Source organism: Pezoporus occidentalis, unplaced genomic scaffold, assembly GCF_034315485.1.
Source record: "Pezoporus occidentalis ecotype Australia unplaced genomic scaffold, CSIRO_AGI_Poc_V1 ctg287, whole genome shotgun sequence".
In the NCBI taxonomy this organism is placed as follows: Eukaryota; Metazoa; Chordata; class Aves; order Psittaciformes; family Psittacidae; genus Pezoporus; species Pezoporus occidentalis.
The window spans coordinates 103,136-118,785 of NW_026914796.1; the positions used below are offsets into that span (position 1 = coordinate 103,136).

Genomic DNA, 15,650 nt, shown 5'->3' on the forward strand with positions numbered 1-15,650 from the left:
TCTCTCCGAGGAAGCGGAGCGCTTCAGGGCGATTGGAGTAGCGACTGATGATTGGCGGCAGGGTCGGCCAGTCCCCTGCCGGACCTTGCTGTACGTCAGGGGTCTGCGCGCTGCAGCGGGCGAGTGTGGGTGGCGGCGGCCGTATGGAGCCGGGAGAGGTGCGGCGGTTGGGCGCGCGGTTGGGCCTCACCCAGCCCGGCGTCATCAGGTACCGCGGGGGGATAACAGGAGCGGGGCTCTCCGGGGCCTGGCAGCGCTGCGTCGCTGGGCTCCTTCCCGGTCGATCCCGTCCCTGCGCAGCCGCAGCCACCTCGGCCCCCTTAGTAGCTCCGATCGGTGTGAGAGAAAGCCACGGGCTTGAGGGTGTGGCGGTCGATGGAGTCGCTGCCGCGGGCCCCGGGCTGCCAGTGGTGAAGAAGGGCGGCGTGAGCCTGGATCGCCGAGCTCTACAGCAGCCTTTTCCCTTGTACGCGCTCTGCAGCCGCGGTTCTGGGCTGGGCAGACCCGGGGTCAGCCCCGGTCCTGTCGCTCTCACGGGCTTGCAGCTGGCTTGACTGACACTGGTTTGTATGCTGGGTGTTTTGCAGAAAAGCAGAAGAGTACCTGCGGCTATCCCAGGTGAAATGCACGGGATTGATGGCTCAGATGACAGCTACAAGTGGTGCTGTGATGTGCCTGGACCTAGCAGCTAGCTTCATGAAACAGCCAGTTGACAAAGTAAGCTGCAATGTGTGACTTGGCTGGCTGGTGTGTTCTCTATAAGTGCACTGAAATCACTGTTCTGTTTAGTGTGTGCTGGGAGCAGGAAAGGGGTAGTAATGATAACTGACGTTACTCTAGTGTGCTGCTAGACAGTGCTGGAGCTTTCACTACTCAGATTTTGAAACAGGGCAAATTGAGCCCAGTCACTTTGTGAGCTGAGCTTGCTTGCTATAATTTCAGAGGTTTTAACTGAATAAATCCACAGCAAGGGTGTTAAATTTAAGATCTGTCCCACTTACTGTGAAAAGGGAGCGGTGGCTGTAAGGAATCCCTCTCTCTAGTGGTACCTGTAAACCTCCATCTGCAGACCTGCAGGTAGATGGTAATGGTCTGGTACAAGTTGTTTGTGACAGTCCAGTCACAGAGGAGAATTTAATTGAAGCTGACCAATGAGGAGTAGCATGAAAATACTGCTCATCTCTTCAAGTTGTCCAGATCTTGGTTACCTTTGTTTTTAACCAAATAAAAGGTTTGATAGAGGGCCATGACATAATATATGGAAAAGACAAACCTTACTTCCAGGGAAACAGTCTAAAAATACCACTGAATTAAGAGATGTGGCATTCCTAGGTTGTTAATCTTTCTGTGTACAGTCAAATTTACATCAATCATTGCACAAATTTATTTAATGTAGCAATTGAACTTTATGGCACTGTGTAGTTTCTCCCAAATCTATTTTGGTTGCCTGAATTAAATATTGGCAGGAATCTTGCTAATTCTTGTGGTTTGTTTTGTTGAAAGAGCTGTTTCATTAAACTCTCTGGCTTGAACAAGACTACCTACCAGAGCTCCATGAAGTCTTTGGAGTGTTTGCTAGAGGTGAACCCCAGACTGAGAATGCGAGACTTGGCTGTGCAGTTTTGTTGCACAGAGGCAGTGAACACTGCTTCAAAAATACTCCAGAGGTGAGTAAGCACTCGTGAGCACACTGGTAGCCACTAGTAAAATCCTTTGTTAGATGTGTAAAGATCTTGATAGTTGGAAGGGCCAGGTATCTCCTGCTGATGAGTGGTGAGGTGAGTTCTTAGTACTGACAGTCCAGCCATTTATCTAGGCCACTTTTTAGAATGCATGTTAGAAAGACTTAGTCTGTGAATCTTAGCATTGTCTGAGTGAATCCCAATTCTTCAATTTGGAATAGTTTAAAAAATACTGGACTCTCAGACCCTGTATTTTTCCGTACCATCACACTGTCTTCCATTTAGCTTGTGTCATGTCACAGTTGAGAACTAATGCCCAGTAGAAACAAATCTTCCCTTCTGGAGAAGCAAATGTCTCAAAATGCACATTACTGTAACTGTAAAAACAATAGGTTCTTACACATCAGCAGAGATCCAACAGATTTAACTAAAATTTTGCACTCTAATATGCACTTTAACAAGAGCAGTCACTGAAGAGCTCTGGTCTGGAGTGCTGTCATCCTGACTGCACGTGTTTAAATGCTGTTAGGTCAGTGAACAAAGGCCTGGTATGCCTGTCAGTGCTTAATACAAGCAAAATTAATATATAGCCTGGAGACAGGTGGACAATAAAAAATTAAATTCTTCTGTGCTGCACATTCACTTTGTCCTTTTCCATATTTCCACATTTAAGTCTTCATATATGTGTAATGCACAGAGGAATCAAAGAAACTCTAATTCTGTCCTCTGTTATAGGATGGATTAATACAAAGCAGCTCATTGTAACTTTCAGATGTAATGTAGAGATAAAGATGCTGTGTAGATGGGGAGTACAAGTATTAGACTTTACTGGCATGCCTTGATCCAGATCCCTAATTTAAAGTACCTTTAATTCAAAAAGAGGAGGTGGTCCCAATGGCCTTCTTTTCTCTATTCTCTTTTGCTCTTCTCATCCAGTAGTGGCTGTTCCTGCTTCACTGTGTTGCAAAGGACTAAGTGTTCTAGCAGGAGACCTGTTCAACTCCTGAGAACCACATGACAAATTAATGTCAACAGCTTCATCTGAGGCAAGTGCATTATACAATTATCACTCGTATTATTGTTCTTTAGATACGAATCCAGCCTCTCTGAAGCACAGCAAATGGACCTTGATTTCTCAAAACCACTTTTTGTAACGGCTGCACTATTCACTGCATGCAGGTGAGTAGCGCTTGAGGGAACCCAGGACAATGGGCTTAAATGCTTAGTGAGATACCAAACAGAAATAACACTTACAATGTAAGCAGCTGATTCATTCAGTCTATCTGAAGGGTCTTGCTTAGCCCATTCTCCTGGAAATGGAGACAGCTGTATCAAACCAGGCATTCTTTACAGTGAAGTCTCCAGCCTACACTGTATTTGCCTTCGGGAGAAAGCAGAAGTAACTGATGCTGTGATAATTCCATTAGCATGTATCCATAACAGTGGCTGAAAAACTTTAAGTGTTTAGCATTTCACTCTCCTTCCTCTCAGTCTAACCAGCATAACATAATCCCTTAGTAACATTTTTCAGATTTAGTGGTCTTGTGGTTTAAGCCCAGCCAGTAACTCAGCACCATGCAGCTGCTCACTCACTGCCCCTCTTCTTCTCTCCAGCTCTTGGCAGGATGGGGAAGAGAATGGTAAGAATGTAAACCCCATGGGCTGAGATAAGAACAGTCCAAAAACTCAAGTATAATACAAACCACTACTACTACCATTAATAATAATGATAAGGGAAATAACAAGGGGAGAGAATATAAAACTAAAAGGGGAAAAGGAAAAGAAAACCATAAACACAATTGATGTACAGTGCAATTGCTCACCACTTGCCAACCCGAGCAGCGATCTGGGCCTTCTGGGTGACTTCTCCCAGTTTCTCTACTGGGCATGACGTGCTGAGGTATGGAATACCGCTTTGGCTATTTTGGGTCAGATGTCCTATCTCTGCTTTCTCTCAGCTTCCCGTGCCTCTCCTCACTGGCAGAGCATGAGAGATTGAAATGTCCTGGATCACAGTAAGCGCTGCTGAGCAACAACTAAATAATTGGTGTGTTACCAGCGTTGTTCTCAGACTAAATCCCAAACACAGCACTGCACCAGATAAGAAGGAGAAAAATACCTCTTACAGCTGAACCTGGGAAAAGTGGGATTTTTTTTTTTTTTCCATTGCCAGGATAGATTTTGAGGTGGGCACAAAGCAAAACGTTGAACAGCTTTTGGTGAGATGCTGCTTATAGTGCAAGGATAGCAGCTAGCTTACTGCTGAGCACCAAGAAGTAGCCATGCTGAGGAAGAAAAAGCCCTAAGCCCCACACCATCACACCCTGAGGGTGCTCTAACCTTTGACCAGTGGATGTAATAGGTGTAGTAGGCCTGTATCAGCTTGGAAGATATGTGTCAGGAGCACGTAACTCAGCCAACCCTTTTTTCTTGCATGCAGATGTCCTCTCTCTTCAGTATTACACCTTATGAAAGTCTTGTGAAGCAATTCAGGAGCTGTTAGTAGCACAGCTCCTGACAAATGTTCTTGTGACATAGGGGTTCCATTCAGCTTTTTGGAGTAGCAGGATTTTATTCAGGTTCCTTCAAAATCTGATGAGTCACTTTTCCTAATAGAATTTCCTTATGTAACCTCAACTAACCCTGACTCTCAGTTCCTGAGCTGTATTGATTGCATGGTGGAGGGGTCTTTTTTTTAAGCAAATTTGGGACAGACAAGGATTAATTAGGACAAAAAAAAATAAATCAGGCCCATCTTCATCATTCTCACAGGCAGTGTTGGTATTGTAAATGTCTCCTCACCTGAGTAATAGTTGCTGGAGTTACAAAGGTAACTTTCTCTTGTAGGTGTTTGAAGCTAAAAGTGGACAAAACTAAAATGCTGGCTATATCTGGGGTGAAAAAAGCAATATTTGACCGACTCTGCAATCAGCTGGAGAAGATGAACCAGCAGCTCAGCAGTAAGTTTTCAGCCTTATCCCTGTAATACAGCCCTTTCTCTACTTTCCACTGGCAATTTCATTCTGATCACCCACCTGTCCCCTGCCAGCCATTCCAAAATTTCCCACAGTCTCAGTTGCAGTCATTGCTTCTGGGGATGGCGCAACAGCTTAGCACGTGACAAGGCCAGAAATAAGTATTTTCCTCTCTTATCAAAATCTCAGTGCTCCTTATGTCCTCTTCTGTTGTAATTTATTTCTTTGCTTCTCCCATACTACCTGACCTTCTTAGATTCCTCCTTCTTGCTTGCTTTCTGCATCCTGTTAATTTGTATGCTGTGTTGCCATGTTAACATAAGCATCTTGCTGCCTCTCTTGCTTTGACTCACTTCTGCATTTTCCTTCCCCTACTACAGGATTAACAAGCCTAAGCCTTGCTTTCCTTGTACTAATTCATCCATTACCTGTCATCATCACTTCTCACCATTTGAACCCATAGCTAGCTCCCTCCACTCCTTTTTGTGGAGGACGAAGACTGAAATATGATACACATCTTCCTGTCCTTGAATCTGGTCCTTCCTACTTGCCTCCTTTTTCCTTTCCCAGGGTTTCATTCTTACTCTCCCACAGGCAGTGTTCCTGCTTCACCCTGTCTTCATGCTTCGTATCGTGAAGTCTTCTAGAATGCTGCCTGAACCCAAACCAAAAGCTGCTGCTCTCTCCCTAGGCATGGACATTTCCATAGTGCACTGCCCTATAGAAACTGCAAAACCTTACTCTACCACTGAGGCAGCTAATGACAGCTGGGAATTTGTGGGCCAGTTCAGGGAAGAATGTGCATCTGTATGTATGGACAGCTCCTGCATGTTGTGGGCATCTGAAAAACAAAGTGTGGAAATGGGATAGAAGGAGAAGAAATAACTAATAATCCTGCCTGAGCAATGAAGGGTAGCAGCGTGGGTTTGGGATATGAACATGGTGGATCACTGTGATTGCAAATGCAGTAGAAATACTAGTTAAAGCAGCCATTCAGTCTGTGCAACTCTTGAAGTGTGTTGGCATCTCTGCATCTACAGCTTGAGCATCTGTCTGAACCAGGGAATGCTCTGAATGGGAGACGGTACTTTTGGAGGGTGGCCCTGCTGTTAAAGAATTCCATCTAGAGCACCATCCCTGGGGCCCCAAACACCAAGCGGCTTTGTTATTTTTTTTTAGAAGAAGATGTTCCAGTGGTTGCAGAGACACCTGAAAGCTTTCAGATCAATATGAAGCACTGCGAGAAAGAAGATGGTAAGTTGTGTTCAGCTATGAACTAAAACTCACATCACCAGTGCAGTTCTGAGCTATATTGCTGCTTAGTATTTTAGTTGTGCAGTATGCCATAATACTCAGCTCATGGCAGCTTACTGCATTCTGCAGACCACTAGCTCATGAAAGGACAAAGAGAAGCAGCAGGACAGTGGTGTTTATGCTGAGTAGTCCTAGTAGAATTCAGGACAACTATTCCATTCAAACACAAAGGTGAAGAAGTGAAGAAGTTCTGGCAGCTGAGGAGCAGCAAACCATCCACATAACACAGTGGCAGACCCTTTGCTCACTGCCATGGTTATTCCCAGCAACATACATATTGTCCGTAGTAGCCTGTCATTGATTTTCTCCTTCTCTTGTAGGACCTGAAGATGATGAGGAGATGCCATGTAAACGGCCAAAGACTGAAACAAAGCAAGACTATGAAGAATGGAAAAAGAAAATCCTGGAAAATGCTGCTAAGGCACAAGAGGCAAGTAGGAGTGTGTCTGTAGCACCACTTAGAAATGTATCTTCTGCTTGCTCAGAATTTTAACTCTCCCTCTGCTGTAACAAGAGACCTTGTAGCATATAAGCGATGGCTGTCTGGTAGCCAGCTTATTTATTAGATAGTTTTTAAGAATGTTATTTTTAGTAAATGACACCAGAATTAGGGCAATCTTACAAGGAGCATGTCTGACTACTCGCCAGGCTGGTACCTGAGCAGCTATGGCATTGGGTGGTAGGACAGCCTCATTCTTTCACTGCAAGAAGCAGGTAATGTTTTAATGCTGTAAGTTCTAAGTTATATGCACCTGGGCCCCTTCCTGGAAGTAGTGGAAAAAAAAAAGAGGGAGGGGACTAAGTGCCTTGTTAGTACAGGAATTAAGGCTGATGAATTTTTATTAGATTTTGTACTGTTGAAGAAACATTGTTTAGTCACTGAATTTGATTTATTTTTTATGACCTATATGGGACTGAAGTCTCTTGTGCTTGTAAGGGGTCCCAGATATTCCAATAAACAATAAAAACAGTAGAAAGAAAAGGTTCTTGGCACTTGTCATGTATAAACCTGTTAGAATGCAAAATGAAACACAAACAGGTGATGTCTTCACTTCAAAGCAGCAGATGTCCAGGGGACAAGCATCTCGTCCGGGCAATACAGGTTTTCACATCTAGCAGTCATAAACTTAGGGAACAGGCAAGTGCCCTGTGCTGTAGTCCTTAGAGGCCACTTCTGTGGTCCTGCACGTTCATCCCAGCTACTAAAAATACAGTTTTGAAGGAAAAGCATTACTTTTAGCAGTACAGTTACACCAGCAGGGCTGGCATAACTATAATGAAATGAATCAATCTTCAGCCCATTTCTCTTGCTTTGTTGTTCAAAACAATCCAGAAAACCAAAGTGTCCATAAGAAAAAAGATAAATTATCTCATGTGTGAGCATTTAAATTTGAAATGCTGCCCGAGTTTCTCCTCAGCAGTATTTTAATGGCTTGCCAAAGGCCACACTGCTGTGCATCCTCCTGCTTACCTGGGTCGCACCACACCGGGATTGCAGTAGTTGATGCTGTTAACTGCTTTAGATATTAGTTATGGGCTAGTTTTTTGTCAGCGTTACTGTTCCAGTGACTCACAGGTCACCTGTTGTTTGTCCTTTTAGCGTTTTGTAGACTCCAAAACAAAATGCATAGGATGTGGTGAAATGTCTGATAAGGCTGCAGAGGTGGGTTCCCCTGTACTGCAGAACCATGGGATGGCTGCCAACTCTAATGGGATTTTTATTAGAAACAAAATAGTAATCCTGCTGGCCAGATGCTCCTTTGTTCTGTAGAAAACGGAGAAGAAATACATACAAGACTGCAAAGAGCATCTGTGTGTTACTCTCTTAGGCAGGAAGAAGCACACAGTAACTGGAAAATTAAAACTTACCATTCTCCTTTCACTTCTCCTAATACATGAAAAAGGAGATCACTTGAAGCCAACTTTAACTAGCAAGAGCTGATTTCATTTCAGAGAAGAGTCATGAAATGTAACAGTAACTATTAGGGGAATAGACTCCAAACTGATGCTCAATGTGCAGAGAAAATATTGGATAATTAACCCACACTGAGTAAAAGCTGTAGCAAAATGTCTGGTGTTGAAAGGCTGATGTAATATGTAGCAGAGGGTCCTCAGGATGGGAGAAAATCCAGCCTACTACCATTAGCATTCTGCCATTAAGATCTTCTCAGAGACGTGTTTGATTTTTTTTTTGGTGGGACGGATTAAACCAAAACTGAGGAATAGGCTTGTTCCACTTTAATGACATTTATTAGTATTAATTCAGAAATATACAAACCAATTAATACAGTCACATTTAGCATGCAGAACCAGTGTGGGAGGAAAACATGGACAAAAGTGGGCCTTCATAGAAGGTGATAACACTGTCAAGATCATTACTCTTGGTTTTAATAATGATCTGTCTCAATTCTGGAAATGCTGAAGTCCAGAATTCAGGACTTTGGAGAGTGAGAAGCACTAGAGTGGAAAAAATAACTACAGTAGGGTAAGTCAGTTACCCTCTTCATTAGCAACCAGTACTTTTGCTAATTCAAGGGACATGTGAGCCTATAAAATTAAACGGAACTTTACAGTCGTTTGACGGCTTTTCTGGAAAGCTGGTTTTAGAGCTATAGTTTCTTATTTTGATAGGGAGTCCATCCAGCTCACAGAGTGTTTTGCAGAATCTAGAACAGGAATAAAGGAAACCAGAGGCTTAATAAATAATGTTATACTTTTAGCTGAGAGACTGCAAGTGGCTCCAGCTCTTTATGCATCAGGAAAAAGTTTAAAATACAAAAGTAGTTAGTATTGTGAAGAAAACATTTAATGTTCAGGAGCAAAGTGGGAGGGGAAAGGGCTTCAACCTCCTAACTGGGCTGAAGGCAGATTCCAGCAGCACACCATGTCCCTGGCACTAAATAGCAATAAAACCTGTTTTGCACATCACACTGTATCAAGTTTTCAGACTTCATTAAAATTGTCTGAGAGGAAAATAAAATCCCCAAACTAAAACTTACAGAACTAATGGCTGCAGTTGAAGCCACTTACAAGTTTAAATACATACAAAGGATATTTGGAGTCTCTTCTTTTCTGGACAACATGGGATCTTTTTCCATAGACCCAGGGGTCATTGGGTGATTTTAACTTTTGGAAGGAGATGGATGAAACTGCCACAAATCAATCCATTCAGCTCAACTGAACCCACCATAAGAAACAGCAGCAATGGCCAACTGACTTAAGTCACTTCAAACCAGGATTCCTCCCATTCCCTAACTATGGAGTTACAGGATACAACTATTTTTTTTTTTAAAGAGTAGAATTAAAAAAGCCAACAAACCCAAAGCATTCAACTCTGTGTAGTTGCACTGAATCATCATCATGTTTGGGGGAAAAAAATAATCTTTTTGAAAAAAATTACAGAAGGATTCTTGGTATCTTTTGTTCTACGTAACAAACACCAGAGGAAAAATTGTGCCACTGTTGTGGCAGTGCTCTTCAGTCATGAAGAAAGTCGTCAGAGATCCCATGTTCACTGTGAGAAACAGAAGACTGACAAGATGTTGTATGAGATGAACATCCCAACAACATTCTGCAGAATCAAAGCCTTCAGCAAGAAGTCAGCCCCAGTAACAGCCATGTTTTTCCATCACTACGTACAACAACTAAAAGCTTATAAAAACAAAACAAGGTTCTGCTTTTAGAAATAATTCCAGTACTTCCTTCCTCGAGGCACTTCTGGAAGCTCTGCAGTACACACACAATATTTGAGGACAGACCCGAAACCTTGTATTAGAAAACAAAGGGGTAGAAATTACTGAAGATACTGAGTTCTTCTTCCATGATTTCATGTCATGTCTTCCATGGCTCTGAGGAAGCTTATGCAAGCTTGACAGACATAGTTGGAAATCTCTTCAGCCTGTTAGCAGCAGCCACTACATAAAAATGTTTCTGTGAACAGAACACAACAGTACAAATGTAAGTACAGCTGAGGTAAAGGACCTTTTCTGTAGCTGACAGTTTTTTCTCCCTGATAAATGAATTTACCTCTAGTGACCCACACCTTGTGTGGATTGCAGTGCAGAACAGCTTTGTACTGGGAGATGACCACTGCAGAACAAGACTGATCGCACCATAAGCTTCTGTGATATGTCTTTAGATTATATATTTTTTAAAACACAAGTGCAGAAATCTGCAACCAAACGGCTGGGCTGCAGGAGTGGAAAACGTGTAAGCCTCTGGTTTAGCTCCTTGGCAAGGAACTACAGCTCTCCAGTGACAAAAGAAAAGGAAATGGTCCTCACTGAATTTTCCTCTCATTTCCACAGGCTTCTTTGTACCAAGAAAGATCACTGTATTCACCTTTCAGGATCCATGACTTACAGTCCAATAGAGACTTCAGTAAAAATTCTTATCAGTTCCTCATACAACATTTAGTTCTGAAGGAGCATGAGGTGATCAGGCAGGTCCTGAGAGTTCTCTGGATGGGTATAAGCCTAACTTTTTCTCTCTCCCACACTTCTGCTAGCTGCAACAAGAGACAAAACTGCCTTATGTTGTGTCCCTACTCCATAGTGACAAGAGACAATGAAACTGTTGTCAATGGAAAAAAAGTCTCCAATATCAAGCAAAGAACATTTAAAGCTAAGTAGTATCTGAAGTCTCTGAACTTGTAAAGAAAAAAAGGTGTAAAACTTTTAAACACCGATCAGGATTAAATTTGAAAACCAAACTTGATAAAACTAGAATCAGTATAACTGTGCAGGAGAAAAACCCTTAGTTTACCAGTGAAAATATACTTTCCAAACTCATATTTACAATAAAGAAGCCTGTGGACAGCAGCGAGCCATTGTACAAAAAACAAAGGAATGGCTCTGCCTGTGTTGAGCTGATTTTCCCTCTGGAAGTAGATTTGCCAGTTTGTCTATTTACCTTCCATTTTCTGTGAGCCATGTAACTCTGCAGCAACAACTGGGACTTCAGGCGAAGCTTGAACTTCTTGGCTTTAGTAGGTAGGTTGTTTAACCACGCGTGCCTCAGACACTGCGTTGCACTCATCCGGCAGCTGCGGAAGAGGAAATCTGCCATGTAAACCCAGCTGCCCTAGCTGCCATTCTGAGTGCCCTGTGCTCCTCAGCATTACTGATAAAGAAACTGCCTTAAATGGGCCAACACAAGTGAGTGGCAATTCCTGCACTCTCTAGTTCAAGGGGTGAGCAGTGTGAAAAGCCTGCAGTGGGTTGATTGAGCTGTGGTTATATGCTGGATTTTGCCTTTTTATGGTTTGGGCGTGTTTGTTTTTCTTACGTCTGAAAAATCCCTTTGTGTTCTCTTGCTGGCAATATGGAATCATAGAGTTTGGGTTGAAGGGACCTTAAGATCATCTAGTTCCAACTCCTGCCATGGGTAGGGACATCTCCATGTCACTCAAGACTCTGTCCAGCCTGGCCTTGAACACTGCCAGGAATGGAGCATTCACTTTCCTGGACAACCTGTGCCAGTGCCTCACCACCCTCACAAGGAAGAACTTCTTCCTTATATCCAACCTGAATTCCCCCGATGATGTTCTTTTTATGCTTCTCAGATCACTTACTGTTCATATGTGGTATTAGAACTGATTTGTCTGATTTAGATAATGATATGGAAGTTGTTAGTATTCTAAGCACTCCTTTGAATTCAATTTGTTTTACTGTATGCCTCATTTCCTAGCTTAATTAGTATTATATCACTATCAGCAAGAGAAAAATATCTCTCCTCACTCACCCAGCCCCATTGCCACAGTCTGACATCAATGTCATCCTCACTCTCCCCTGTTGTTTCACGTTGTGCAATCACTTTCTATTTCAGTGGAGCAAAGACTGAGAAGCCACATGCAGTTAAGTCCCAAATGCTCCTTAATATCCACCAAAAGTATGTAGGCTGCTTTAGAAGAGAACCATGTGCATTTTTGCAGCTGCAGCTCCCGTTTATCCTCCATGACATTCCAGAGACGTTTTTGCAATTTGTTTCAGGCTTGTGAGAATTCAAGGCAACAATAGAAACAGCTTTTGCTCAGAGAAGGAATACTAAAGACATATTTCTACACAGAAAAGTCCTCCCAGATTTCCTCTGATCTGCCTATATTGAGGCTATTGTGAAAAGCAACTTTCTTCAGTCAAGGTACATAGACATTTTCCTTTTAAATAGGGGCTTTTGAATCACTGAGGAACTGCTCACCAAGCACAGATATAGCATAAAAAGTGTCAGGTAGTGACTTCTCATTGCTGCATGCAATGAACACATTGGCTAGGAGAAATTTAATGATGTCATTAGGTGCTACTGTCCTCACAATTGGACAAAGAAGTACCTTTTCTCCTTCACAAGTAGTCTGGAAATAAAGTCTTTAGCTTCCTCCGATAGCTGTTCAAAGGCTTCTGCATCAAAATCCCAGCTGCAATTGAGTACATAATTCATTGTCTCTGCATCAGTTTCTCCCAGGAATGGGGACAGGCCACTAAGCCTTAAAAAAAGAAAGAAGGGGAGGGAAATCAGTAGTTGTTAAATGTAAGATGTGTTTTTTCTTCTGTGAATCCTCTGCTTTACAACTGTTCTTAGCTTATGGAGCGGAAAAGACTCTCGACTATGGGGTGTTCCACTCAGTCCCTACCAAGATAAATCAACAGTGTGGAACAACACAGCATTGTAAATGTTAGTGTTACTCTCTAGCAGTTCACTCAGCTACGTCAGAGAGCATTAATAATAGGGAGACCCCAAAGGAAATTAATTCAGTCGGGATCTAGGTATGTACGTCAGTGCCTTCCCAGCTGGGACAGCTAGGGGGATTCAAGAGCTTTCCTGAATCAAGGCCCATATCCTTACATGGCTTGAATTAAACGCAATTCTGACCTATAGCGTACTTTTTTTCAATTAGCCTCTAAGCCCAGATTTATTGCTTCAGTCGCTTATTAATTCACTCAGTTGGGCTTTGGATCACACAAAAATTTAAACCAGAAATGTATCCAATTTACAGAAAGCATCTGTGAAAGATTCTGGGATGCAAAGTCAGCTCGTCAGAAGGCAGTTTGGACAGACAAGCTGTCCATGGTGACCACCCAGATACCAAAGAAAAGTTTTAGCCCTATTTATGACATGACATTTTTTAGACCCACAACGTAACACCCAACACTAATTCCTCTGTGCAGTCGCACACCAAGTCCAAGCTACTACAATGATCAGACTGCAAATCTGAAAATAATCCATGTCCTCAAGAACACTATCAAAAATAAAAACTCTGACATGCTTGTGGCGACTTTTCTAAGTAAAAAGAGACCTGATCCATTTTACCATACTGAGTAAGATGGTGAGAAGAGCATGTACACATTTATCAAAAGGCTTATTTGTTGTTTAGAGACTTAGTATGCACAGCAAGGTGCCTTTGCATTAAGGGCTGGGTTTTTAACAGAATGAGTTAGGCGAAGTCACAGGCAGGTGGACTCGGGCAGCCACATTCTTCCTCAGCACAGCCCCCCTGTCTTTGGCAGAGCCCCCAGGTTTACTCACAACATGTACGTGATGACACCAACACTCCACATGTCTGTTGGGAAGGAAACGAAGTCATAGTTCACCACTTCAGGAGCCAAGAACTCTGGAGTTCCAAAATTAACCTTCAGTTTCTCACGAGGTTTGTACCTTTACCAGAAAGAGAGAGAAATCAGTTCTGAGAGCAGGCTGGAAAACATATCTCATCTGTAAAAAATCAAGGCACAGCTTTTGGCCATGCAAGTACAGCAGAGCAATCATAGCAGACTCCACAGGCAATCAGGACAGCGTAACAGTCTTTAAAGAATAAACTGACTTCAGGTGAATACACCATCAACTACACCCTTGGACAGAGCAAAGCCAAAAGGAAGACCAAAGTAAGTAAAACCTGCAAAGGCCTGCCCACTTACTGCTGGCAGATTGACTCTCTGCCAGGCTCCACAGGACCCTTTCCAGCAGATATTGTCCAACACAAACCAAATAAAGCAGCTTCCATTGAAACAGGTTTGGAAAGCATTTGCTTTAGTGGGATGTACCCAGCTACAGCTCAGACTAAAGGTCTGCATAACAGATGTGAGCACAAGATAACCACTGAGGTGGGACTCTGAAGAGGATTACTTGGGCTTGGTACCAAGTTTAACAATGAGGCAATACAGGGACAAAATGATTCTGTTCTATTGCTTAAAAGAGAAAGACTACAAAACTGAACCAGTGTTGACTGTGGCTGATGGTACCTGCAGTTACATCTGTGTACAGACAGAACAAACCATTAAAGCATTGCTTTTACATCTCTTTTTCCTGGAAGATCTGGTTTTCAAAACTACTTTACTAGAAGTTTGCATGTCTACTTCCCAATTAAAAAAAAACACCAAAACCAAACAAACCCAAAACAAAATAAAAACCACCCTCAATGTGTCCATGTATTTTTAGAAAATACTTCTGAAGAAGTCCTTGGGCAGATACATGCACACACATTGGTACATATATTGTGTTGGGGGAAGGGGCATCATTCCATCCCAGCACTCCCAGTCAGTTGCCAACACCTATAATAAATGCTCGGAGCAATGTAGAGATATTCCAGCCACTCCAGCCAATGAGCTGGCTTCATTTGGAGCTCAGCTCAGATGCCTCTATACAAATGCCTGTAGTATGGGGAACAAATAAAGGAATTAGAGGCGTGTGCACGTCTACAGGGGTGTAATATAATAGGCATCACAGAAACATGGTGGGCTGGCTCCTATGACTGGAGTGTTGGAATGGGAGGTTACAGGCTCTTCAGAAAAGAGAGGCCTGGAAGGTGGGGAGGGGGAGTTGCCCTTTAAGTTAGGGACTGGCTGGAGAGTATGGAACTCTGTCTGGGGACAGGTGAGCAGTCAACAGAGAGTTTGTGGGTCAGGGCTAAAGGGAAAATAGCTATGGGAGACATTACTGTAGGGATCTGTTATAGACCGCCTGATCAAGAGGAACCTGTGGATGTGGATGAAGCGCTCTACATACAGATAGGAAAAGCCCCATGCTCACAGGCCCTTGTTCTTATGGGGGACTTCAACCACCCTGACATCTGTTGGAAGGACGGTATGGCCCAGAGCAAGCAATCCAGGAGGTTCCTCGATTGTGTGGAAGACAACTTCCTTCTGCAAGTAATAGAGGAGCTGACAGGGAGAGGTGCCATGCTTGCCCTCGTGCTCACCAGCAGGGAAGGGCTCATTGGAAATGTGACTCTCCAGGGCAGCCCTGGATGCAGCAATCACGAGATGGTTGAATTTGAGATCCTCAGGACAGTGAGAAGAGCGTGCAGCAAGCTCACTGCCCTGGACTTCAAGAGGGCAGACTTTGGCATCTTCAGGAACCTGCTCAGTAAGGTTCCATGGGATATAGCTCTAGAGGGCAGGGGCGGCCAAGACTGTTGGTTCATATTCAAGGATCACCTACTACAAGCTCAGGAGTGCTGCATCCCAACTAGAAGGAAGTGCAGCAGGAGGGCCAGGAGATCTCCTTGGATGGATAAGGAGCTGCTGAGGAAACTTAGAGGGAAAAAAGAGGCTTACAAAGGTGGAAGCAAGGACAGGCAGCCTGGGAAGAGTACAGGGATGTTGTCCGAGAAGCTAGGGACCAGGTTAGGAAAGCTAAGGCGCAGTTAGAATTAAACTTGGCTAGGGGTATTAAGGATAACAGGAAGGGA

General features: G+C 43.3%; 2 protein-coding genes across 8 annotated transcripts in view; one reads left to right on the plus strand and one right to left on the minus strand.

Moving 5' to 3' along the window:
• Positions 1-56: 56 nt before the first annotated feature.
• On the plus strand, positions 57-6,954 carry ORC6 (origin recognition complex subunit 6). Of its 3 annotated transcripts, XM_062626023.1 has the most exons (8): positions 57-208; positions 588-717; positions 1,504-1,667; positions 2,772-2,861; positions 4,530-4,642; positions 5,837-5,911; positions 6,292-6,405; positions 6,878-6,954. In XM_062626023.1, exons 1-8 carry the CDS (start codon positions 144-146, stop codon positions 6,934-6,936), a joined length of 810 nt encoding a protein of 269 aa, XP_062482007.1. In that variant the 5' UTR covers positions 57-143; the 3' UTR covers positions 6,937-6,954. The 3 variants fall into 3 exon arrangements, with proteins under 3 accessions (XP_062482007.1, XP_062482005.1, XP_062482006.1); XM_062626021.1 differs by having other exon boundaries at positions 6,292-6,954; XM_062626022.1 differs by having other exon boundaries at positions 5,840-5,911; positions 6,292-6,954.
• Positions 6,955-9,136: 2,182 nt separating this feature from the next.
• Positions 9,137-15,650, minus strand: part of MYLK3 (myosin light chain kinase 3) — a 54,919-nt gene continuing 48,405 nt past the window's right edge. For all 5 annotated transcript variants that reach the window (XM_062626039.1, XM_062626040.1, XM_062626037.1 and 2 more), the window contains exons 10-13: positions 13,490-13,618; positions 12,297-12,449; positions 10,883-11,015; positions 9,137-9,901 (exon numbers count right to left, since the gene is read on the minus strand). In XM_062626039.1, the coding sequence (XP_062482023.1) occupies positions 9,830-9,901; positions 10,883-11,015; positions 12,297-12,449; positions 13,490-13,618 (487 nt within the window). In that variant the 3' untranslated portion in view covers positions 9,137-9,829. The remainder of the gene's footprint in view (positions 9,902-10,882; positions 11,016-12,296; positions 12,450-13,489; positions 13,619-15,650) is intronic.

What these genes read in the sequence shown, in the direction of transcription:
- ORC6 (XM_062626021.1), top strand. Translation starts at nt 144, where the DNA reads ATGGAGCCGGGAGAGGTGCGGCGGTTGGGCGCGCGGTTGGGCCTCACC. An exon ending in GCACTATTCACTGCATGCAG is followed by an intron (nt 2,862 to 4,529) that starts GTGAGTAGCGCT and finishes TTTCTCTTGTAG; the next exon opens with GTGTTTGAAGCTAAAAGTGG. An exon ending in GCACTGCGAGAAAGAAGATG is followed by an intron (nt 5,912 to 6,291) that starts GTAAGTTGTGTT and finishes CTTCTCTTGTAG; the next exon opens with GACCTGAAGATGATGAGGAG.